Below are 26,247 nucleotides of genomic sequence, written 5' to 3' on the forward strand. Positions count from 1 at the left end.
TTCATGGACCTAACATTCCAGGTTCCTGTGCAATATCGCTCTTTACAGCATCAGACCTTGCTTCTATCACCAGTCACATCCACAGCTGGGTATTGTTTTTGCTTTGGCTCCATCCCTTCATTCTTTCTGGAGTTATTTCTGCACTGATCTCCAGTAGCGTATTGGGCACTTACTAACCCGTGGAGTTCCGCTTTCAGTATCCTATCATTTCCCCTTTTCATACTGTTTATAGGGTTCTCAAGGCAAGAATACTGAAGTGGTTTGCCATTCCCTTCTCCAGTGGACCACATTCTGTCAGGAGATCCAACCAGTCCATCATAAAGGAGATCAGTCCTGGGTGTTCTTTGGAAGGACTGATGCTGAAGCTGAAACTCCAATACTTTGGCCACCTCATGCAAAGAGTTGACTCATTGGAAAAGACCCTGATGCTGGGAGGGATTGAGGGCAGGAGGAGAAGGGGACGACAGAGGATGAGATGGCTGGATGGCATCACTGACTCGATGGACGTGAGTCTGAGTGAACTCCGGGAGTCGGTGATGGACAGGGAGGCCTGGCGTGCTGCAATTCATGGGGTCGCAAAGAGTCGGACATGACTGAGCGACTGAACTGACTGAACTGAACTGAACACGACTAAACTGTCGGCTTACAAGTGGTTAAGATGATAAATTTTCTGTTATGCTTTTTTACCACAATAAAAATAAAATGAATTACCTAGAAATCCTTCCAGCTTTAGAGCAATAGCTCGACAATGGCCACCAGGGGGCGCTATGCTCCCACTTCATTTCACAGCCCTCTCCGCCCTTTGCATTCAGTGGAGCTAGCTGACAGTTTCTAGCGGATGCGCGCAGGGCAGAGGGGCGGAAATGCCTTAGGATCCTGGAGAAAATTAGAGCACCTCTATCCTCCCCGCCTTCGCCAGATGCACCAGCCCTGCAGAAGCTCCAGGGCTTCACGGCACTCCCCATCACATGCCGGCCCACAGCCGACTCAGCTCCGCGGTTTCTCTGGGTCTCTTCCCTCTTTGCTGGAGACACCGTCGGTCCTGAATAGAGTGCGTCCACCTTGTCTAGCCGCCCGCCAGTCTTCAGATTGCCCAAGGGCTGGAGAAGACCAAAAGGTGCAAGGACTCACCTGCCCCCAGGTTACCCAAAGATAAGGGGACACAGCAATGGAAACAGGTCAGAGACCTCCTATTTCAGATGCAGAGACTTCGCGGTCAACCAGCCCTGGGGTTTGCCCACTCACCTGCTGACTATGTATGTCACAACCTGCCGGGGGTCCAAGTCTCCTCATTTGTAAAATCTATGTTAATACCCAGGAGGATGGGAAGAAGTTTAATAAAAATCCCTGAGGCTTAGAAAAGCACTCAACGGATGGGCTAATGACCATTCCATGCCCCGTATCTGATGCTGGCCTGATCTCCTCCCATCCCCGGCTGGTTTTCTACCGCGCAGCACCCACTCTCAACTTTGCACTTATTACTTAAGGATCCTTCCCTGAAGAAACCCGCACCACGATCCTCTGGACCAGACAGGGTCAGTGATTTAACCAGGCAGGATTCACCCAGTGAAACTACCTCAAGGAAATGGAAGTGTCACGTGGAATCCAAGAAAAAAAGAAAATCAAACAGCAAAGTGCTGAGAAGAGCAGACCCAGGATCTGGGCTCTTTGGGGACCCTGGACCATCCGTTCCCCAAAGCCTGCTTTATTCCTCTCCTCCACACAGGACATGTGCCCCCACGCCCTCCCACCAGCCTACGGACTCTGCTGCCATGCCTAGAGCATGCCAGGCACACTCCCACCTCAGGGCCTTTGCACCCTCTTTGCCCTCTGCCTAGGACAGCCTCCTGTAGCTCTCTCCTGCGGTTCACTACCTCCCTGCTTCTAGTCTGGCTCAGGTGCCACCCCAAAGGCATCTCCCTTGTCCAACTGTTTGAAAATTGCAGCCCATCTCCCACCACCAGCATGCTTCAGCCCCTCCCCTGCTTTCTTGCTTTTCTTCTTTAACCTAAGTTCACAGAAAATAAAGAGAGGGGTAGTTATAATCCTTCATGTATAGCCCACTCTCATCAGCATTTAATTTTTTATTTTAGTTATTTATTTGGCTGCACCAGGTCTTACTTAGCATGTGGGATCTAGTTCTCTGACCATGGATTGAACTCCAGGTCCCCCGGATTAGGAGCACAGAGTCTTTTAACTGCTGGGCCACCGGGGAAGTCCCAGTGTTTAATTACTAAATTTAATGATGTAAAACCCAGAATCCAAACAAAAGCTACAGTCTTGACAATAACCTACATCTAACCAGATGGTTCCCCTCACCATAATCCCCTCACCGTAGTCTTCATCCTGAACCCTTTAGTTATTCTTCCCTTGTTTCCTTCTTATAGTTTATTGTTGCATATGTGTGTATTTATTTTTAGTTGCTTTCAACTTGATAGAAAGGATTTCGCATTTATGTAACAGGACATTTCTCGTGGGATATTCTATCTCAGATATTCATCCACATTGTAATGTATTATGACTGTAATTCCTATGTTTTGACTGCCAAGTAGTACTTCGCGGTGGGAATTTATTCATCTGCTCTCCCATAGATGGGCACGTGGGTGTGTCCCAGTTTTGGCCACTGTGGACAGCACCCCTGTGAATATCCTTCCATGTAATTCCTGGTGTAGACAGGCAAGCATTTCTCCACGGTTTATACTTTGGTGTAGAATTGCTGGGTCGTAGGATACGGACATGCTCGGCTTTGGGAGAGAAAGCCAAGTAAACTCTGCATTGTGAATTGGTTGCACCGATTCACATGCCCACCAGACCTGTTAAGAAGGCTTGCTTTTTCTCTACAGTGCTTGCACTTTCTTCTATACCATGTGTTTTACTTATGTCTTTGTTTACCATCTATCTCTGCCCTCCACCCCACTAGAAGGTCAGCACCAGGAGGGCAGAGATTTTTTTAACTCTTTGATTCACTATTACATTCCCAGTGCCTGGATCAGTGTGTACCACATAGTAGATGCTCAATAAACATCTTCTGGTTGGATGAACAAGTCGACGGCCCCAAACGAGAGCTGAGAGCTCCTATGATGTATCATCAGCCCAATTACGTGGGGATGGGCTGATTTCACCCTCTCTCTCTCACTCCAATCCAGGAAAGGACCACTGGCTAAGAACTACTGATTCCAGGACCCCCAGACCAATTAAGTCAGAGTTCCTGCGGGTGGGGCTTGGGACATAGACAGTTTTTAAACACCGCACCCCCACCCCTGGAGATTCTCCCTTGCAACCAGAGTGAGACCCAGAGCTCAAAGGGAAGCCGTTCATCTCACCCAGAGATGCTCAGGTCCCAGGCAAGTCCCACTGGACCTGAATCTCTGGGTGAGACTCAGGAATCTGCAACCTCATGATCTGGACACGGGGCCATCAGAGCAGGCCCCACCCAGGCCGCATGCCTGTGGATGCTCCTTGCCCACCAGGGCCAGCTGCGATGTTACGGTTCTGGCGTTTTTCTAATTCCACCTCCAGTTCTCAGCAGGTAGTGAATGGCCTGTTGCCACTCGCCACTGTCCTCTCATCCTGCAGGCCCAAGGTAGCCTCCTGTTTCCAGTAGATTGCTGAGTTCCAGGGGCCCTGTTTCACTCCCCAAGACATCTAAAGAGTCTTTCTTGCTCTGTTTCTCATTTCCCACTTAAACTTTTCCCCTTACTGCTGAGGGAAAGGTCACAGCTGGTCCACGGACCAGGATGTAGGGAGCCGGACAGAAGAATTCAGAAGGGCCTTAACCCACTCGGCTCCTCAGGATGGAGGGCAGGGCTGACATCTGCCTCCCAGGACTCATGCCCCAGTTGGACATGACCTTGGTATGGTCTTCAGGGCCACCCATCTTGTTCTACGTCCCGCAGAACAATTCCCACACCTTCACTCCCCGCTCCAGGGGATTTAGCCCGGCACTGGGCACCCAGTAGTTGCTCAATAAAGTCTGGTTACTTTCAGCCTCTTTCATACGCAACTTGAATTGCATTAAATCCCCTTCAGGGACTTCCCTGGTGGTCCTGTAGTTAAGAATCCACTTGGCAATCAGTATAGGGGTGCTAAGTCACTTCAGTTGTGTCCAACTCTTTGTGACCCTATGGACTGTAGCCTTCCAGGCTCATCTGTCCAAGGGATTCTCCAGGCAAGAATACTGGAGTGGGTTGCCATGCCCTCCTTCACAGGGTCTTCCAGACCCAGGGATCGAACCCGTGTCTCTTACATCTCCTGCACTGGCAGGTGGGTTTTTCTCCACTAGAGCGATGGGTTCGATCCCTGATCCGGGAATATCCCGTATGCCGCCGGGCAACTAAGCCTGTGTGCCACAACTACTGAGCCCGCCCTCTGGAGCTGGCAACTGCCGAAGCCTGAGCACCCTAGAGCTCCCATGAGAGAAGCCACCGCCACAAGAAGCCCGAGCAGCGCAACGAACAGCAGCCCCCACTTGCCGCAACTAGAGAAAGCCAGCGCGCAGCAATGAAGACCCAGCACAAGGAAGACCCAAGAAGAAGGGGGAAAAAAAAACCTCCCTTCAGTAACTTCCATGGCTCTCAGGATAAAAACCCCAAACCCATGCTAGGCCCTGCATTGGGGACCTTGCCCACCTCGACTTGCCCCAGGCTCACCCCTGTTCCATTCTCAGTGGTCACTCCAGTTTCCTCTCTCTGCTGCTTTAACACACCAAACTCTTTCCCACCTCTGGGCCTTTGCACATCCCTGCTCCTCCCACTGGCTTATCCACATTACCGCTGTGGATCCTTTGGGGAGTAGCTGAAATGTCACCTCTTCTGAGAAGCCCTCCCTGATTCCCTAGACCTTGTTGGACCCTTGTTAGAGGCCCTCATGATATCCTGAACTTTTTCATAGCTCTCACAAAGTTTTGTAATCATACTTAAAGTGATTCTTTGATTCACAGCTCACACTGCCACTAGACTGAGAAATAGAAGAGCCAGAATCATGTTGTTTGGGTTATGTCTGGTGTCTCCCTGTATAGCCTAGTGCCTGGCTTAAGGGCTGGGCTTAGTATATTTTGGACACACAAATGAGTGGATAGATGGATGGAGGGATGGTAGGTAGAGAAAGGAAGGGTACTTATCCAGCTGAACACATAAATGAGTAGATGAATGAATGGATGGATAGATGGATATGAGAACAAAAAATAAGTCATTTCTTTCTACCATCTTTCCATGCTGCTATAATAGTGCACATGAATGTGCTTAAGAACTTTGATAATGCTGAGAAGAAAGACACACTCCAAGTTCATTTAGGCCATGCTCCAAAGTCATCACCTGGCTTTTAACTGCTGTTTGTTTTGTAGTGGAAGACTTTCCTTGAAAGGGTTACATGGTTGCTATTGTGATGATGAAGCGTGGCTGCATCGGTGAATTGGAAATCATTGATGATCGCAGAGCAAGAACATCATTGCGAAACTCATACACAGGTCAAGTAAGTGTGATTAGCCTTGAATCTGACGTGTCACCCAAAGATCTAGAAAAGTGACAGGATCATCTTCTTTCATCTCATTGCACCGATGACCTCAGCAGGTATCATGGCTGCAAGGAAGCGAGACAGAAACACATAGAAGAGAAAATCCTGGGACTTTCTATGAGGGGTGTCATTCCTACACACAATACATTTTAAAAAGAGTTCGTGATGGACTGCATTTGTTCTATTGGCTCCTCCACTGGTGTCTGAGCCATCTCTCCAGTGGATTGTGAGCTCCGTGAAGGTCAAATTCTTTTCCCCTCTTTGCAATTTCTTTCTCCCAGGATGGTGGGTGAGCTGGGCTCTGTACTTCTGGCTGCTCCACAGCCCAGTTGAGAGGGCCCGCCGTGAGGGCCATGCTGCCCTCAGCTGGATGCTGAACAAACACCACGGCAGCACTGGTGGTGTAGGAGGTGCAAAAGCATTTTGGATTCAAATCCCAACTCTGCCACTCACTCCCTGGGGGAACTTGGACAAGCCGCTTTGAGCTCCAGGAGACTTTTTTTTTCCCATCTGTAAAATGAAGACAATATTACCTACCTTGTAGGACAATCGTGAAGGGGAGTGAGCATTACATAAGCGCCTTGGCACATAATAGACACACAATAAACAATAATGCTTATGTAATAAACACCAGCCATACCACACAAGGGTGAATAAGACGCAGTCCCTTATCTCAAGGATGTCTCACTCTAGCAGGGACAGATTCCACTGAAGTGGCTTGTTGTGATAAAGGGTGTCCTGTCGAGGTATATTGGAGAAGGCAATGGCACCCCACTCCAGTACTCTTGCCTAGAAAATCCCATGGATGGAGGAGCCTGGTGGGCTGCAGTCCATGGGGTCGCTAAGAGTCAGACACGACTGAGCAACTTCACTTTCACTTTTCACTTTCATGCTCTGGAGAAGGAAATGACAACCCACTCCAGTGTTCTTGCCTGGAGAATCTCAGAGACAGGGGAGCCTGGTGGGCTGCTGTCTATGAGGTCACATAGAGTTGGACGTGACTGAAGTGACTTAGCAGCAGTCGAAGTATATGCGATGTAACGCAGAAGATGGGATGAGTTCAGGGAAGGCTTCCCGGAGGAGGTGACCTTTAGTCAGACATTAAATAGCATTGTACAGTCTGGAGTCTTGAGTTCTTCTTTCCAACTTGCTGCTAAATTTCTAGGTGACCTTGAACCGGCTTCTTCTCCACTTTGAGGTCCCCAGACCCCCTCCTGTAACATAAGGTTGTTCAGCATCAGCTCCAAATCTTTTGGGTCACAGCCTCCCTTGAGAAGAATCTGCAGAAAGCCAGAGCCTTTCTAGAAAAAAAAAAAAAAAAATGCACAGACATGTAAGTCAGTAATGGGAGGACAAGACAGCCATCAGTGGACCCTAGGCTAAAACTCCAGAGCTCAGCCATCCCATTGGCACGGTAGCATCTCAGAGCTGGCCCTGCCCTCAAACACAGCCTGTCTTTAGTCTGTGGAGGCACAAGCAAACAGAATCAGGATCCAGTCTGGAAAAGCCCCTCAAGCACTGGACAGCAGGAGATAGCAGGGCCCTAGGGAACTGGCGGGGGTTGGGGGGGTGGGGGTGGGGTGGGTAGGTCACTCCGGCTGGCTGGGGAACCAGAGTTCCATTCTGGGAAAGCTCCCCTGAGCCGTCTGCCCTTGACCTTGTCTAGTTTATCACCATCTGCCCTGGAGAGGAAGAGGAGTGTGGGCTGCTCTGGGCAGGCTCCCAAACAGGCCGCTGACCCCCGTCTGCCACCCAGGCTGGAGTTCCCGGACGCATCCTTCATCTTTCCTAATCTAAACACCCGCAGGCCCCGAGTGGTCCATCCCTGCCCCCCCTCCCCCCACCGCCCAGATGATGTGTTCTCAGTTTCATCCAGCTTGCTGGACAAAGGCTAGCTGGCCCTCCCATTAACACTTGAGCTGCGGCCACCACCTGCCTCCCTGTTCATCCAGCCTGCCCTTGCCTAGCATTTATTGAGCACCTGTTGTTGGCAGGCATCCCTGAATGAGACGACAGAGGGCCCACCCTTACCTTCCTTCGAGGTCTCTGCCTTCTGGCTTAGGTCCCCTCACTGTCCTGGAGGCAAGATGTTCTTGCTCCCTCCACTTACCTGGAGCAGATTAGTTGTCTTGGCGGAAGCTGGCTCTGGGCTGGCTAATTGGGTACTGGGAGGAGAATCAGCTCTGAGTGGTGTCTGAGCATTGCTCTAAGCTGCTGTGTGATCCTGGGCTGATATCTTGCCCTCTCTGGGCCTCAGTGGGCCCATATGTACCCTTCAGAGTTCACAATTCCCTCTGCCAGCCGCTCCTCACTCCCCTCCCCCAGAAGAGTGGAAGGAGAAAAGAAGCCTACCCTAGAACGCCTTAAGATCTTTCTTTAAACAACCTCTGGATCCTAATCCATTCGCTCCAGCATTTATTGAGCATCTATTGTGTACCAGGCCCTGGACTAGGCAACTGGAACGTAAAAATGATTCAGATTCAAGCAGGTGACCAAATGGACACCCCATTCCATGGCCTGAATCCTGCTGGGGTCAGGAGGCCCCGTGGGGTCCCAGGTGGGCCTAGCCCAGGATATGGAGCCCCGGGGACTCGCGTGTCAGCGCCGGCGGTGCTTAGGGCCGCGATCTGTCTCCTCCCCTTCCTCCTTCTCCGCCCCCTCCCCCTTCCCTCCCCTGAGCGCGGCGACGGCCGCCTCCCACCCGCGGGATCCCGGCGTCCGGCCGCCGGCTCACGCGTCCGTCGGTCGGCTGGGTAGTCTGTCCGCGCGCAGAGAGCCCAGCGCCCCGCCGCGCGGCCTGGGAGGGAAAGGGCGCGGAGGCGGGACCGCGGCTCCCTCCCACTCCGGGGGGAGCCCAGGAGGCGGCGGTGCTGAAGCTAGAGCCAGAGAAGGAGGCAGAACCGGGCAGAGGCGGTGAGAGCGCGGGGTGCCCAGGGACCCCACCCCCGGCTCCTTCGGGAGGCCCGCGCGCGCTTTGGGGAGGTCTGGCCTGGGGACGGAGGGTTGTTACCCGCGGGGCGGGAGGCATAGGCGATCCAGCTCCTGGCTTCGCCTGCTCGGTGACGCGACCCCTGAGGGGCCCTGGGCCGCGCCTGCAGCGCCGCGCATCCTGGCACCTCCCGGCGCATCCCGCATCCCTTGGCCCGGAGCGGGTCCCGGGGGAGGCGAGCGCTCAGGTTGCTGAGGAGGGGGCGCCGCAGGCGAGGGGTCTTGGAAAATCGCGCCCCCAGCCCCAGCCCTCCCTTGAGGCCTGCCCCAAGGGAGCGCGACCGGGCGACCCCTTTTAGCCCCCCTCGCTGCCCGCTCCCCCCATCGGTTCCCCATTGTTCTCAGCCCATCGCTCTCCGGGGGAAGGGGGGAGGGGGTGCCGCGCTCTGGTCTTAAAGGGCCCTCTCTCTCCCCTTCTTGTCTCCTGGCAGGTGGTGAACGCGAGTGGGGTGGGGCGTGCCCACGGGCCCCCGCCCCCCTCGTCCCCCAGCCCAGCTCGGGAGCCGCAGCTCGGATCAGGGGGCTGGGAGTAGCCGCCGCATCCTCCCCCGTGCGTTCTTCGAGCCACCTGGGCCTTCCAGGACGGCGTGGACCTCGCGGGGGGGGTGGGGGGGTACAACGGGGACAGGGACGCCCCCTTCAGCGGGAGCCGTCGGGGGGCGGGGGGGCGGACCTGAGACAAGGCCAGCAGCCCCCTGGAGCCAGGCGCAGGGTCTGCGAGTGCAGAGGGCCGGCCAGGGCGCTGCAGAGAAGGCCGGCTGGGGCCGGGCCTCCTCCGGGGGTGACAGGCCCTGCCGCGGCCAGAAGGAACAAGGGGACCAGCAGGAAAGAGCCCGGACCTAGAGTAGAGGCAGTTGCCTCACCCCCTCGTCTGAGCCTGGAGGGAACCCAGGGATTGAGAGCACCGTTTTCCCCTTCCTAAGAAAGACGCTTGCCAGAATACACCTAACCTGAGACAGCTCTGAGGGGAAGGGATCTTGGAGCCTGGAACATTCCCCCCCAGCCCCCAACACTCCTTTATCTGAGGCTTGCGGGCCTGAGAGGGCCGGGAGGACACAAAGGAGGCCGGACAGTCCTTGCTGCCCTCCCTGGGGTGAGAGGAAGCTCCCCTCCACCCCCGCCGGCTGCCAGGCCCAGGAGCAGCTGGGTGGGGAAGAAGGGGGTCCTGCCCCCTCGGGCGGCAGCGGCTATGTCACGGCCAGGCCAGGGAGTGATGCTGCCAGTGAACGGGCTGGGCTTCCCACCGCAGAACGTGGCCCGGGTGGTGGTGTGGGAGTGGCTGAATGAGCACAGCCGCTGGCGGCCCTACACGGCCACGGTGTGCCACCACATCGAGAACGTGCTCAAGGAGGATGCCCGGGGCTCTGTGGTCCTGGGACAAGTGGATGCCCAGCTGGTGCCCTACATCATCGACCTTCAGTCCATGCACCAGTTTCGCCAGGACACAGGTGAGTGGACTCGCGCCCCTCCCCTCCCCATCGCCACCACCATCACCATCGTGCCGGGATGCTGAAATACCCCAGCATCCCTGAGGAGGGAACCCAGAACTGCGAAAGGCCCACCTGCTGCTCCAACCCCCTCTCCCTAAACGGGTCAGTCTAACCTAGTCCAGTTGAAGAACTGGGTTCCAATCCAGCCTCTTATGTAGGGCTGCAGATGAGTTATATCGCTTCTGTGAGCCTCAGGTTCCCCTCTGCAAAATGGATGGGCCAGTGTCTCTAACAGCTGTGTGAGGATTAAATAAAACTCTGCTCACTGAGCCCAGAGCATAGATCATTAGCGTTCAGTCATCAGAATGAAAGGGCTTTTCCTGCACTTCCTCAATTGATACTTTTTCAACCACTACAGCCAGTCTTCCTAGCCTGTTTGTGGTAGTCCTGGTAGCTGTCCCATTTTACAGATGAAGAAACTGAGTCTCACAGAAGCTGAGCAATTTAAACTCACAGAAGCTGAGCAACTTAAACTCAGAGCTGAGATCTAAGCCCAGACAAGGGGTTTCCAGAGCTGAAACTCTTAACCAGAACCTCATATCAGCTCTGAGAGCTGGTATTGTTGGAGTGATGTAGTGGTGGTTGCAACGATGGGGGCAGCTGAGGGGGATTGGTGGTGTTGATGGTAGAAGGGCGGTAATGATGGAGGAAATAGTGTTGGTGGCAATGTCAGTGGTCGTATTGACTGTGGAATTGGTGGTGGTGGTGATGGTTGTGTTGGTGGTGGTCTTGGGAGCGGTGTGATGGGGTGGTCATGGTGGAGAGAATGAGGCTGATGGCAGCCTTGGTGTCATGTGATAGGTGATGATGATGATAAAAACGAGGATGTGATTAAAAACAGCATTTCTGTTCGCCATCACTGTGGAGACCTGCCTGAGTCATTGTTGCCTGGCGGTCTGTATGAAAAGCTTGGTGGGCAGTGAGGAATGGCAAGGTCTTGCCTCTTAGAAGCTGCCAAGAATCCTTGACATGATCACCCCCAGGAGTGCGCTGATGGGAGGTTTGAGGGAGATACAATGACTCCCTAGATGACAGAACTGCATGGAATAGCCTTGGGGATAATAGAACACATCCCATCTCTCTAGAGCTATACTGTCCAATATGGTAGCCACTAAGCCCTTGTGGCTATTGAAATTTAAGTTAATTAAAATTAAATCAAATTTAAAACTTAGTTCCTCGCTCCCACTAGCCACATCCACTTGCTCAGTGGCCACAGGTGTCTTGTGGTGACTATACTAGACAGCATAGGTCCAGAATAGTACCACCATCCAAGGGCGTTCTAGTGGCTAGCTCCACTCTAGAACATCGCTTGGTGCCTACTCAGTCGTCCCCACGTGTGGAAGCAGGTGAATTCATGACAAATGGTTTGTTGTGACTTTCCCGCACATCTGTGTCCCCAAACTCTGGGAACTGGCAGCAGTCACCGGCGGTACCATTTGTTCGTTCAGGCCGTCATCGACTTAACGATCTCCTGTGTGTCAGACCCCCGTGCTGAGTGCTAGAATGCTGTAAGGAGCAAGACCGCCAGGGTCCGGGAAATCCAATGGTTAGGACTCAGAGCTTTCACTGCCATGTCCTGGATTCAATTCCTGCAAGCTGTGTGGCACAACCAAAAAGAAAGACAGCCGGGGTCCTTTGTAGAGGTCTATTTGTGGAGGACCTATGCAGGAGATCCCTGTGTAGTCAGCAAGCAACACATTAGCCACACAGATAATCAGGTGCAGGTCTCAGAACATGGAATAACTTTGGTCGAGTAGTGGTCACAGAAGGCTCATCTAAGGAAGTCAGGTTTGACGAGAAATCTAAAGACTGTTTGAGGGAGACAGCTTCCCAACAGAGGGAACAGCTAGTGCAAAGGCCCTGTGGCAGGAAGGAGCAGAGTATGTTCAGACCCATTGCGTGTGGAGTGCAGTGGATGAAGGGAGGTGGCATGAGATAAGGTCGGATGGGGGGAGAATGGATACATGTGCACGTATGGCTAAGTCCCTTTGCTGAAACCATCACAGTGTTGTTAATTGGCTATATCCCAATACAAAATAAAAACCTTTTTTCTTTTCTTTTTATTTATTTTTTATTTTACTTTACAATACTGTATTGATTTTGCCATACATTGACATGAATCCACCACGGGTGTACATGAGTTCCCAATCCTGAACCCCCCACCACCTCTCTCCCCATATCATCTCTCTGGGTCATCCCAGTGCACCAGCCCCAAGCATCCTGTATCCTGTATCGAACCTAGACTGGTGATACGTTTCTTACATGATAGTATACATGTTTCAATGCCATCCTCCCAAATCATCCCACCCTCTCCCTCTCCCACAGAGTCCAAAAGTCTGTTCTATACATCTGTGTCTCTTCTGCTGTCTCGCATACAGGGTCATCATTACCATCTTTCTAAATTCCATATATATGTGTTAGTATACTGTATTGGTGTTTTTCTTTCTGGCTTACTTCACTCTGTATAATCGGCTCCAGTTTCATCCACCTCATTAGAACGGATTCAAATATATTCTTTAAAAAAAAAAAAAAGATGAAGTTCGAGCAGGGGCTGGACACAAAGCCGTGAAAGAGGCTCTGGATTTTATCCTGAGCATAGAAGTCACCATCGAGCTCTCGTGCCGATCCTTCCAGAGAGGCAGAGTCCCTGATGAAGAATTGCTGGGCATCCCCTGCCCCATTCTCTCTGGCTTTATTCCGGAACCATCCCTGGTGGAGGCAGGGATCTGACAAAGCGTTTGATAGGTTCAGTGCTCATGCTGGGCATGGGGAGAGTTTTCCAGGGCCTGACAGGTGGTCCTTGGAAGCAGGAATTGCCCCATTCGAGGCTGCCAAGTTGGCCAGTTTGTCTGCGATCCCCACACCTCTGTTCTGGGCTCCTTTTCTCTTCCCACACCCTCACTTGGGCTCCCAACTCCCCAGACTCCCTCCATTCCCCCTTTCAGGGAGCCTCTTACTCTCAATGGCATTCCTTTTATGGGTCAGCCTTGCTGGATCCCCTAGAAGTTCAGCATCAGTCATATTCCCACTGCCCCCTCCAGGAGCTGCTCACTCCACACCTGCCCCCTGTTTGCCGGAAAAGTGAAAAAAAAAAAAAAAACAGTCAGCCCTCCACAGGCTCCTGGGAGCCTGCCAAGACCCCCCAGTGAGAGAGGAAAGCCTGGAAACCTCTGGGGCCAGCAGGAGACCTAGGATGCCCGGATAACTGCCAGAGGGAGGGGCAAGATGTCTCCCACCAGGAGTGTTATCATGTGCTCACCCACTTCTCCCAGGAGCAATACAAAATTAAGGGAGGACATCTGGTCCTCACCCTTCATGACTCAGGGAAGAGCCTCGAGCAGCCATTGTCACCTCCCCAGACCTCAGTTTCCACATCCATTAGATGCGCAAGAGTTTCACTTTGCCAGAATGGTTGTTGAGTTGGTGGAGAGAATCACACATCTTATTTTATCCCAGAGACCTTAACTAACTGATTGCCCACCATGTATCCAGCATGTATTGAACACTGCAGATGCCTGAGAGATGAGTAGGAGATCCTAAATCTTGAAGATTGTGGCAGGCACACACACACAAAAAACAATATAACGTTGTAAAACCCAAAGCTCGCATGTATATATTGAAATGAATACAGCCTCTCTTTAGATTTTTCTCTTTTTAATATCTTTTTTTATTTATTCACTTGGCTGCTCTGGGTCTTAGTTGCGGCACACTGCATCTTTGATCTTCGTTGTTGAGTCATGCGGGGTCTTTTCTTTATGGCATGTGGGATCTAGTTCCCTGACCAGGAATCGAGCCCGGGCCCACTGCATTGGGAACGCAGAGACTTAGCCGCTAAACCACCAGGGAAGTCCCCTAGATTTTCTAATTGTAAGATTCTTGACAAATTCATTGCAGCAGAACTTTACGTTTTTATGGGAGTTAGCAGCATGCCCCAGTGACCCTGACATTGGCACTACAGACTCTGATAAGGTCAGATAGAAATGGGTTAGCCTCTGTGGATCCTACAGTCTCCATCGTAACTGCTGCTATAGCCTGACTCTGCCACTGTAGTCTCAAAGCAGCCAGACAGTATGCAAATGAGTGAATGGGTCTGTGTCTTAATAAAACTAGTTGCAGCCACTGAAATTTGAATTTCATATTATTTTCACGGGTCATGACATATTCTTCTCCTTTCTCTCCCTGCTCCGACCCCCATCCACCAACCATTTGAAAATTTAAGAACTGCTCAGCTCATAAGCTGTGCAAAAGCAGGCAGCCAGTGGATTGGACCAGTGGGCTGCAGTTCACCTACACCTAATATATCCTTAGCCTGCCCGTGGAGTAGGACCGTGCAGATGCCATGGCACACTCAGTGTGGCCTGTATGGAACACTCGCCTCCTGGCGTGTGCCGAGGTGTACGTGTGTGTGCTTACACACAGCGCCGCCCCGCCTCTACATCATTGACACCCAAATGCCCTGTCTATAAGCCTGTCATGCTGCCAGCGGAAAGCAAGCCCAGGTGTCAGGCTTGGGCCACAAGGGAAGGGCCAGCCCTGGTCCCATGGGGGCTGCTGTTTGTTCAGCCTGTGCCCCATCACCTCTCCCCTGCTGGGCTGTTTTCATCACTCATCACAGGGGGTGAGTTTCCCTTTGACGCCCTGAAGGTCTGGAACCCACGTGGCAGGGATGCCATGACCCTGGTGTTCCTTTCACAGGCATGTCTGCTGTGATGTGGGTGATAATGGGCCAGCGTGGCACTGGTCCCCCATAGCTTTCCCGGTTTTCCTTTGTCTTGTGCCGACCAAACCAGGATTTCACAAATGGGAAAACCAAGGCGGAGGGGTTGGCCCAGGTGGGCAGAGCCGCTGGTGGTGGAGCTGGGTCCAGGAGCCAGAGGGGTTCTTGGAGGAAGGTGTTGGCTCCCAACAGCAGTGGGAGAAAGATGTGGGAACTGCCTCCTGTCCCCTGTGAGAGGTCACCTGCTGAGAGCCACTTCCCCGCTGCTGTGGAGGCAGGCGGCCACCCCTAAGGGCTTCATCTAGACCCTGGGTCCTCCTCTTGGTCCCTGCATGGGACAGATATCTGAGCTAACCACTCCCCAGGCCATTTCCAGATTTCTCTCTGAGTTCACGTGGCTGGGAGTAGGGGCAGGGGAGTGATGAACTGACAGGTGACACCTATTCTTTTCTCCCTCTGCTGCTGGGGGCACTCCTGGCCGCCTTCTGCCCATTCTGTAGATGGGACAGCTGAGGCTGGGGGATGCCAGCCTGGGGACCATCCACAACTGCTGTCCCCACAGCTCAGAGCACGGCTGTGCCTGGCACTCCCAAGCTGTCAGGCTGGGGTGACAGGTGGCGCCTGGTTTCAGCATCTCCCAAGCCAACATCAATCCCTTCTGTGGGTAGCCGACGCTCCACTCAGCCCAGGAGCCCTGATGGGGCATCCCGTCTGAAGACACTGAGGCTGTCGCAGACCGGGTAGGGCCACCCAGAGAGAGGAGCAGGCGTCACCAGGGAAAGCACCACCAGGATTTAGACCCCTAGGCAAGTCGTTGTATCCTCCAAGAGAGAGGCCCAGAGAGAGTGCGTGACTTGCCCAAGGTCACACAGTCAATCACTCCTCTGGAACCGGGTTTCTCACACAGGTTTCAAGGATAGAGACTAAGGTTACATTCAACAAGCCTGCCAAGAGTCGCCTCCCCCTCCCTTGAGCGCTCTGCTGGGGCTTGTTGCCAGATTCTGTACCAAAGTAGGAACAGCCTTGTGCAACCCCAGAGGCCTCCAGGGCCCAGCTCCCTGGTTACACAACCCCTTGGGACCTTCTCCCAGACAACCCGGAGGGCCCCCAGGGGGCTGGGCCTGACACCAGGGGCAGGAAGGATGATATGTGTTTGGACTGGGAGGGGGTCTGTCCCCTGGTGGCTGCAGCTCCAGCTGATTCATACAAGGGTGTCTCCCACCACCACCTGTTGCACTGCCTGCATCTCCACCCTGACAGATCCATCCTTTTGCCTCTGGCTGCTTGTCTGGCTCCTGGAGTTTCCTCTGGTACCATACATTCATCATCACTTTTATTTGATAATCACTGGTGCCTACTCAGTACCAGGCCCTGGACCGGTTCCCTGGAACTCAGAAAGATGGACAAGACCCCTGCCAAATGGGTTTCAGAGTCTAGTTGAGGCAAAGGCAAGTACATATCATGGGAATAGCAGCCAAACTCTCAGATGCAGATATAGATCTGGATTCCAGCTTGGCCCTTTGCTGGCTGTGTGACCATGGGCTAGCCCCTTAACCTCTCTGAGCCTCAGATTCCTATCCTGCAAAATGGGAATAAGAATAGTCCCTACCTGAGAGGATTATTATCGTGAGGATTGAATGAGATAATGTAGGTAAAATCACAGAGAATATTGCTTTGCACATAGTACTCATGTTCAAGTAGGAAAAAGATTTAAATATCTCATAGGAGAGGTACAGGTTGCCTGACCAGATGTTATGGACAGTGTGTGCCAGGGGCCTCCGAGTGGGAGGACTTCCTGGAGGAGGAGTTCTCCAAGAGTCTGTATGGTTTGAGGAACACTTCTGGCTGGAGGCAACCCAGGCAGGCCTGAGTGGAAAAGGGAGGCGGTGACAGGAGCCGGGAGAGATAGGGAGGGGAAGAGAGGCCTCTTGAGTCTCACCAGGCATGACTGGGCCTCCAGCTGTCACCCTTTAGCAGCCAGGCCCCAGGGGACCCAGAGCCACACTACAAGACCAGCCTCATTAATCATGGGCCCTCAGAGGCCAGAGGTGAAGCCGGCTGGGCAGGGGCTGACGCAGGCCCTTCCCAACAGTCTGGGCTCCCTCCTCCCAGCCAGCAGGCATCAGCCCACTTTATACATAGCCAAGGTGAGGCTCAGAGAGTGGAGAGCCACCTGCCCAAGCTAGGAAGACGTGGATCAGAGATTCAGATCCGGGTGGCCCTGCATCAGGCCTGATTGCCCCAGCACCTTGGACAGCACCACCCCATAGCTGGACCACTCCTGTGGGGAGTAGGGGTGAGAGATGCTGGGTCACATCCTCCTCGTAACATCTTCTCTCCCCTTTCATGTACCCTGCCCCTGCTGCTCCCCTCTCTGTCCTTTCCTGCTCTTTCCCAACCTCCCCACACCCCGCATCCTCATCAGTCCAAGGGAGCTGTAGAGTCTGACCTAGAGATGAGGGAGGTGGTGGAAGCTGTGATGGGGAAGTGCGGGGGCTGGAATAGGAGAGGTGATAGGGAAGGTGATGAGAGCCATGGGGGTGGGGAGGGGACAGGGAGGTGATGGGGCTATGATTGGAGCTATTAATGGTAGGGTGGGGTGGGATGGGGAGGGTGTGATAAACGGGACTGTGATGGGGAGGGTCATAGCAGCAGTCATGGAGAGAGAGCAACAGGAGTGCTGTGCAGACTGTGATGGAGGATGGTGAAGAAGGTGATAAGGAGTGAAGGGGGAGGCATAAGGGTTCTAAAGGGGGTGGTGGAAGACGTGATAAGAGGACAATGAGGAGGGGCTAGGGTGGGGAAGTGATGACTGGTCACACGAGAGCTGCCCATTCAGGCTGCAGGCAGTGGGATCCTTAGCTCCCTCCCCATGGTATGGAGGGTGCCTGGGGCCCTCCGAGGTGCCCTGCCCCCATATTTGTGTCCCCCTGGGCCTCCCTCTCACTCCTATCACACCCAGCGGTAGCCATTCCAGGACAACCTCCAGGTCCCAAGACAGCCATCACCACTTCCCCCCCCCAACAATGAACCCACTCAGGCTCCCAGTCAATGCAGGTATCCTACCAACCCCCAGCTACCCTTGACTGATACCAGCTGAGAGCACGGGGCCCCCGATCTGGAAGCGACTGCCCCGGGGAGCCTTGTTGGTGAGGTCCGGGCTCTGAAGTCCCTTCTTCCCAGCTCTCTGGTAATTGTGGGGCTGGGGTAAGGATGCGAAGGGGTGCTGACTTGTGGCTTTGAGTAAACCACATTATCTGCATGAGTCTCGGGTTCCTCCTGTGTAATATGGGCCCAACAACAGTCCCCGCCTCATAAGATTCTGATCAGTATTAGTTTGTTCATTCAGCAGGAACTTAATGAGCACCTACTATGGGCCAGACACTGTCCCTGGCACTAAGGAGGCAGCAGTGAGTGGGACACACACAAATCCCTGCCCTCAGAGCACTTCTATTTTGGTAGGAGTGATGGGCCCGGTACAGGAGGCCAGACACTGAGGAGGTCGGGATGTGGGGGTGGCCTTGATTTGGGGGCCGCAGGAGCAGCCAGGCTGGAGGCTGAGTCTCCCCCAGGTCCTGTGGCGCTGCCTCCTGGCTCTGCCACTCCAGCCAAGTGCCTCTCTCTGGGCTCCTCCCGTTATCCCTCTGGAGTTGCTCCAGGCTGCCGCTTCCACCTGCCCGGACGGTAGTGGCAGGCGGGTGATGGGCTATGGGAGGAAGTCTGGCACTGGGCCCTAGAGCTGAATGCCCTGAAATGCAGAACAAAGGAGGAGGCAATCAAAGGAGGCGGCGCTGGCGGCCAGGACAGTCCTGCCAGCAGCCTCAGCGTAGCCACCTCTTCTGCTGATGACAAGCTGAGCCCCACCGCCACAGAGCCTTTATCACCTCTCCCTCCAACTGACTGCAAGCAGAGCACACCGGGGGAATGCATAGGGTTCACCCGAAATGGCCCCGATATGGAGCCCTCCCCGTTCCTCTCTTCTAGGGAACAAAGGTTCATTTACACCAAGGTGTTAGTCACCTGGGACCGTGAAAATACGAGTCAAGGAGCCAGGGGTCAAGATCTATCTCTACATTGTAGGTGATTTGAACCAAGTCCCTTTCTTTTTGGAGGGTCCAATTTCCCCATCTAGAAAAGAGGCTGAGAATTCGGATGCTTCCAGGGCTGGGGCAGCCAACAGAAGTGTGTGCAGTGGCTGAGAAGGCAATGATGTTTAACTGTGGTTCTTTAGTGCCTGGTACACAGTAGGTGCTCAATAAGTACTTGAAAACATGTAGGGTGACTGTGACTCAGCTTCTGCTAACCATTGCCAAGAAAGCCAATCTTTGTCACTGACTCTTTGGGTATTTGGGGATTTTTTTTGAAATCCAGACTTGAGTGAGTCCACTTCATTAAAAAAAAAAATGTTTATTTATTTGGCTGTGCTGGGTCTTGGTTGTGGCATGTGGGATCTTTTAGCTGTGGCATTTGAACTCCCAGCCACGGCAGGTAGGACCCAGTTCCCTGATCAGGGATCAAACCCAGTCCCCTGCATTGGGAGAGTGGAGTCTTGGCCAATTTTTTTAAATGCCTGGTCATTATACTTAGAAGATGTAAATAGTGTGGGGACCAAACAAAGTCACAGTCACGCTCCACTTTGCAATCTCCAGCCTAGTCATCTGTAGTACTCAGGTGGGTTCACATGTGTGTATTTGGTCATTCATTCACTCATTCCTTCATTCATTTAGCTAGCATTTTCCAAGTGCCACCTCCCTATGCTCCTGGCTATGGAAGGATGCTAGGGTCGCTGAAAATCACCCAGCCTTTGAGAGGCTTCCGGGCTGGAGAGAACAGACGCCTCAACATTTAGAGCTTGTGTTCTGTGCTTTAATGGCGGTTCTGCAGGTACAAGGTGCTGTGTGAGTCCCAGGGAGGTAGTGATTCTCCCTGAGGGTGGCACAGATTTTAAGAGGATGGTGGTTGAGCTGAATCCTGACAAGCGTGCAGGAACCCAGGAGAGAGGGACATGGGGTGGTCTGAGTGGAAGGACATTCCAGACAGAGGTAACAGCATGGGCAAATACACAGAGGCAGAGCCGTGTATGTTGTATTTAGGGAATAACTAGACGTTTGGTGCTATTAGGGTGTGAGGCTGTGTAGACAGCTGGGCTTCGAAGATGAGCTAACGCACTTGGACTGATTCATTCTGAAGGGCGCTAGGGAGCTACTGATGGGTGTAGATCAGAGGAGTGATGTGGTCAGACTGGAGTTTATGAAAGATCCTCTGGCCGCCTTGGGCGAGAGTATACCTTACAGGGTGTGAAGGGTACAGACTGGGACACAGGACAGAGGGTGCTGCAGTCGGCTAGGCAAGCAGTCACGGTGGCTTGGACCAGGGTGGTGGCGCTGGAAGTGAGAAGTTCAAATCTGGCTGGGTTGAATCCCAGCTAATAGCTTATGTGTGTCATTTGGGGTAAATCACTGTACCTCTCTGTTTGGCATTTGTGCAAGGCAATGATAATAGTGGTACCTGTTCTGTAGAGGGTTATGTGGACTAAGCGTTAACATGTAAAACACTTGGCACAGTACCTGGCACATAGTAGGTCTTCTGTGGGTGCTTACCATCAGGATGGGGAGGAAGATGTTCAGTTTCACAGATGAGAAAGTAGAGGCTTGGAAGGGTCAGGGCAGTGGCCCAATAGCACTGAGTGCTCCAGGAGATAGAAGACTCTCTGCTCCTTCTCTTTCCTGCCCCCTCATTTCCCTCTCTCAGCTGCTGCTGCTATGCCAGGGGGTCCTGAACCTGAGTGTGTTGGAAGCCATGTGACCGGGAAGCCACACACACAGCTCATAAAGTGGGCACAGCCAGCTTGCAGCTGCTGGCAGCCTCCGGAGGGAGGGCTTTTTGAAACCATTTTAAGGGTGGTAGCCTCTCCAAATGCCCCACAGCCCTTCAGCCTCCTCCAGGCAGGGCTGGAGACCCCCTCCCTTCCCCTGCCACAGAGCTTAGGGAGACTGGGCCAGCTTCAAACGTGCAGAAACCGCTAATGGGCCGCAGCTCAGTTGACAAGTCTCCTGGGAGAGTTTGGAGGGAAACAGAACACGGCGGGATTATTGATCACAGGGCAGGAGGGGGAGTTGCCCCGGGTCCACAGACTGCAGTTCGAATCCCAGCTTGGCCACCATTCCCGGGTGGACCTTTAAATCTTCCCAAGAAGCCTCAGTTTCCCCATCTGCCAAATGGGGCCAACTACAGTGCACAAAACCTCTCAGGCTCTTTCAAGGGCTGAACGGTACGCATCAGCTCTTAGCACAGTAGCTGGTGTTCAATAAAGCAGGATGGCTCTTGTCGATGTCAGGGAGTTGGCTAGCCACTCAGATAATCAGTCGAGGCATCAGGGAGACGGCTGCTATTCCAGAAGGCCATATAACAGTTTGGGTCTGAACGTCAGCTGTGTTCCTTACTTGCTGTGTAAACCTCCATGCCTCAGTCTCCTCCCCTGGAACACAGGCCAGTAAGAGCTGGGCAGTAAAGGTGATAGCTGGAGTTGAGCAACCCAGGGTGGGTTCCGACCGGATCACTTCCTTGCAGATGACCTCAGGGGTTCCTAACCCTCTCTGTGCCTCTGTTTCCTCCCCTCTAAAACGGGAAGGTGGATTTCCTGGTGGTCCAGTGGTTAGGACTTGCGACTTTCATTAGCCCAGGTTCAATCCCTGGTCAGGGAACTGAGATCCTGCAAGCCGTGGAGCTCGGCCAAAACAAAATTCTTTTGTAAATAAATAAAATTAACTGGGATGGTAATATCCCTACCTCATAGGGCCATTGTGAGGATTAAATGAGTTATGAGCCCGGCCACAAAAGTGTGTTCTCCGAGCATGACTGTTACTATGGTGTGACTTCTGGGTTGCTGGAGGATTCAGTGAACTATCTCATCAGGCCCAGCATCCACTGGGTGTTGAACTCATGCTTAACCCGCTGCCCCCCACCCCCCACTCCATCACAGACCTCAGGCGGCAGTGGGACTCCCCCCCCGCACCTGACAGGATGTCCCATGACTGCCTCCCACAGGCCCCCTCTTCCCGTCAGGGTCTGGGTGCCCCTAAACTGAGGTCACTTCCCTCCGGGAAGCCACCCCCAGAGGGAGGGGTTCATTGCTGGGCCTTCGGACTGGCCCAGCCCAGGGTAGAACCCTTTGAAGGCAAGAGAGGCAGACAGGAGGGCTCAGAACCTTCCCCTCAGCTCTCTACAGAGTCAGCTTTTTCTTAAAGCCAAAATCGGGGGGCTGAGACACCCACACACCCCACCTTCAGGCAGGGGGTTCAGATTGGGACCACGTTCTCCAGGCAGAAACCTCTCACCACGGCGAAACAACTGAGCGCAAACTGAGGCAGTGAGTTCCCGTCGCTGGAGCCATCCTAAGCTGGACTATCCGGTGGCTGAGCTAAACCAGTCTTAGAACCAGTCTAACCTGGCTTTTCCTTTACTCCGTGAATAAGGCATCATTCCCCAAATCTCCCAAGATTTCACTTCTCTGGGATCTCAGTTGTGTTCTGTAAAACAGGAACAATTCTAGTTCTTCCCTGGAAGGAACCATATGGGGATAAAATGAGTTAGTGCAAGGAAGGTGTTGAACTCAGCCTCTGGCGCACAGTGGGGACTCAGTCAACATCAGCTTTATTGTTATGGCCGTAGCTGCTGGCTACCCCCGCTGCCTCCCCTCTCTGCTTCTCCCTGTCTCTTGGCCTGGCTCTCTGGTTCTCCCTGACTGTCCATGACTGCCTCTGTCTCTAGGCGTCAGGATCCTGTTTCTTTACGTCTCTTTGCCCCCGGCTCTCCTGTATCAACCTCAGCGCGCCCCATTTTGATCTCGGCCCTCGGTGCGTGTACATCTCTCCCAGCCTCTCTTGCCCTCTCTCTTGCTTCCTCCCATGTCTCTATCTCTCTTTGGTTGTCTCTGTCCCAGGCACGAACTGGTCACTGGCTGCAGTGACCGCAGCCGCCCCCACACCCCGTCTCCAGGGGCCCAGCTCCTACAATCCTCCAGCTGACATTTGGCCAAAGCCCCTTTCCTCTCAGTTCAGCTGGAACAAGATTGGAATTTTTCAACCAAACATTCCTGAGAAACGAAGGAGGGAGTGTGGGGGGACGGGGAACAAAAGCAGACACAGAAACCAGCCCAGAAATAGTACGTGCTTGACACAGGTTCCTTACCGCCGTGAGGACACAGACCCTGATGACCAGCACAGCTGGGTGCCCAGGAGGCTGGAGAAGGGGGAGTGGGCCCAGCAGAGCTGGTGGGTGTTAGAAAGATCAGCCGTGCATCCAGCCCACTTGTCTGAGGCCCTTCCCATCTCCCAGGCTGAAGAACCTCCAGCCTCTCATCTTAGACCCATTGTTCTGGTCTAAAATCTAGGCCAAGGCCACTGGGGAGGAGAAAGAGTGTTTCCGCGGTTGCTCCCTTGCACATCTCAAGATCGTGGCCCAGGCAGGTCCCCAGGGAACCAGCTGGCGCCCCCTGCCCCTCAGCCTGGTCCAAGGCCAGTGGGAGCTGGGGAGGTAGATGGACGGGCAGGCAGCACTGGGCGCTGCGGGGTGCGGGGCCGGGCGGGGTGAACGGCAGCTGCCCTAATTACTCCAGCTCGCCAGGTTCCGATCTCGTTTGAAAAGGACTCCAGGGACGCAGCCTTTAATAACTACCAGTAAACAGGCAGGAAAATCGATACCTGGTAAATAGAGCCCTGGAGAGAGGGATGCCTGGGCTGGCTGGTCCTGACCTGGCTGGGAGAAGCTCCCGGAGTCCTTTGTTGCAGAGCTGGCCAATGCCGACCTTTGGAACCCTGTCCCCCGCCTTTCCCGGGACCCCGTGTGCACTTTGGCTCCTGCCCTCCGCTCCCTCTCCATCAAGACCAGCCCCTCCCCTTTCCCACTCCCTCTGAGCCCTGACCTGTGCCAAGTAGGTTGCTTGTTTCAGTTGCAGATGCGTCCTTTGACATGCCTTGTGCCTAGTGCTGGGAACAAAAATATAGATGTGACCAAATCCTTGTCCTCCTGAAAGTCATCAACCAGTGAGAGAGATTAAGAACAAAAACAAATAGCTTATTGACAGTGCAAGGATAGACAAACAATAAAAAGCAGCATGTGCTAGCTGTAACAGCAGAAGAGCACTTCCTGGAGGAGGTGGGCATGTAGAGGGTTTTGTTGGGTGAATAGAAGTCTACCAAGTGACTGAGGGGTGGGAAAGGGCAAATGTGGTAATGTAAATAACAATAACAGCATCTTAGCTAATATTCACCAAGTACTTACTGTAGCCAAACTCTCTGTCAAGCACCTATGGTATGCATTATCTTATTTTGTCCCACAGTAATTCCTTGGGGGGGGTACGTATTAATACCCCCATTTGACAGATGAGGACACTGAGGCTAAATGTGGAGCCAGAATTTGCACATGGCTTGTGAGACTTCTGAGCTGTTTTTCTCAACCACTTAACTCTGCATCTTCTGCCCCTGATCCCACCCTACCCAGCTCAAGACCTGGCACACAGAGGTGCTTAAATATGGCAAGTTTCCACCCATTCCCTTCCCTTCCCAGCCAGGGGTTATACCTTCCAAGTAACACAGTTGCTTTAACCCTTACCAAGGAGGCCCATCAGACCTGAAGATCATCTGTCATGAACCCTCATTTTATAGATGGGGAAACTGAGGCTCTGAGAGGGGAAGACCAGGCCTCAGGAGCAGAGCCAGAGCAGGATCCCAGATTTTCCCTCTAACTAATCCCCTCACAGGCCTGCCCATTGTCAAGGAAAAAAATCAATTTTTGGACACTCAATTAAAATGATAAAGCAGACAGGAGAAAGAGGCTGCCCTGGAGGCCCCGGGGGGAAATTGTCATGTAATTGACTGGATGTTATAGGAGCCTGGGGACCCCATGCCCACCACACCCCTCTCATTTGCCTCGACTTCCCCAGCTCTCTGGGCACTTGGCAAGGGCCAGGGGTCGTCCGTAGCCCTTGGGATGCAAACAGAGGAGAGAGCAGAGAAGCCTTTTCAGCCCTGGGTAGGGACCCACTGAAGGTCGGGTATAGCCTGTGCCAGAGAGAGAAGCCTGAGGAAGGCAAGGGGAGGAAGGGGTCCTCAGGATGGACTATGATGGGCCCTCATCCATCTGGCTGCAGATTCCAGGGCCAGGCACCCTGGCGTTATGCCAGTTAACAGTAGAAACACCTCCAAGGTAGGGAGGACCCACTGCACGCCAGGCACTGCACTGGGCAGGGAGTAAAGCAGCCAGGATCCCTGATCTCTGGGGTGAGACGGACAGTAAAGCAAGTCTGTAGATCAATGTATCATGCAGGTAGCACTGAGTGCCAGGAAGAGAAACTGAGAAAGGGAAAAGGATGGCAGTGGGAGGGCAATGGAAGAGTGGTCTTTCCAAAGAGGTGATGTTTGAACAGAGACCTCAAAGAAAGGATGGAGGAAACTGCAAGCAGGTGTGGAAGGTGGAAGGGACAGTATATGCAAAGGCCCTGAGCTTGGACTTTGCTTCGGGTCATTAAGGAGCAGCACGGGGACCAGGGAGTGAGTGAGGGGGTGCTTTGTAGACCCGTGGGACCTTGTAGGAGCTTTATAGACCATGCAGTGCTTTGTAGATCATGGCCAGGAATTTGACTTTGACTCCAAGTAAGCAGGGAACCATGGGAGAGTTTTGAGCCAAAGAAGAATGTGATCTGACTTGAATGAGATGCCTGTGGCTGCAGGGTAGGGAACAGACCCTACAGAAGGCAAGGACAGAGGTGGAGAAGAGTCATGAGTCTACTGCCATGGTCCAGACAGGAGGGACATAGCGACTTAGACCAGACAGATTTGGTGTGCTGGGGAGAGGGGCAAGTGGTCGGGTGTGGGATGTATTTGAAGACAGAGATGGCAAGATTTTACTAATAGGTTGGACATGGGGTGTGACATGAGAAGTCAGGGGCGGGTCTAAGGACTGAGGGTTTAGGGCTTGAGCAGCTGGAAAGATGGAGTTGCTTAACTGCAATGAGGAAGATTTCAGGAGGAACAGGTTTGAGGTTAGTGTTAGGAAGGAAGATCACAGCTGTCCTATGGCAGAGCTGAGTTTGAGAAACCTGTTGAACCTGTATGGGAAGCTGCTGAGGGAGCTGCTGGATACACAAGCCTGGCTTTCAGGAGAGAGGATATTGGAATCATCAGCGTACAGACAGTATTTGTCTTGAAGGATTCTTTTAAGACCCTCATAAGGAATGTCTGCTTGTGCCCATTTTAGAGATGAGAAAACTGAGGTTCAGCATGATTGCATCACCTGACCACAGACACAGAGCTGGAAAGTTAGGCAGTTGGGATTGGAAATGAGGTCTGTCTGCCTCCCAGCCCTGGTGCCCTTCTCAGACACTGTGCTCTGTGGCTATTCTCACTGAATCCTCCCAACAGCCTGGTTTGAGAGGGGAGAGGTGGCTTATGGATTAGTATCAGCTTTATTTTCGAGATGGGGCCACCAAGACTTAGTGAGACTGAAGGGACGTGCCTACAATTGAGGAGCAGTCAAGGGTGC

At 53.2% G+C, this 26,247-nt stretch overlaps 1 protein-coding gene across 1 annotated transcript in view; it reads left to right on the forward strand.

Annotated features, from left to right (window-relative positions):
* The first annotated feature begins 9,173 nt into the window (after positions 1–9,173).
* DTX1 (deltex E3 ubiquitin ligase 1) overlaps positions 9,174–26,247 on the forward strand; it is a 38,223-nt gene continuing 21,149 nt past the window's right edge. Inside the window, exon 1 of the mRNA XM_052654634.1 lies at positions 9,174–9,947. Coding sequence (XP_052510594.1) covers positions 9,689–9,947 — 259 coding nt within the window. The 5' untranslated portion in view covers positions 9,174–9,688. The remainder of the gene's footprint in view (positions 9,948–26,247) is intronic.

The sequence above is a fragment of the Budorcas taxicolor genome, chromosome 17 (assembly GCF_023091745.1).
Source record: "Budorcas taxicolor isolate Tak-1 chromosome 17, Takin1.1, whole genome shotgun sequence".
Classification (NCBI taxonomy): domain Eukaryota; kingdom Metazoa; phylum Chordata; class Mammalia; order Artiodactyla; family Bovidae; genus Budorcas; species Budorcas taxicolor.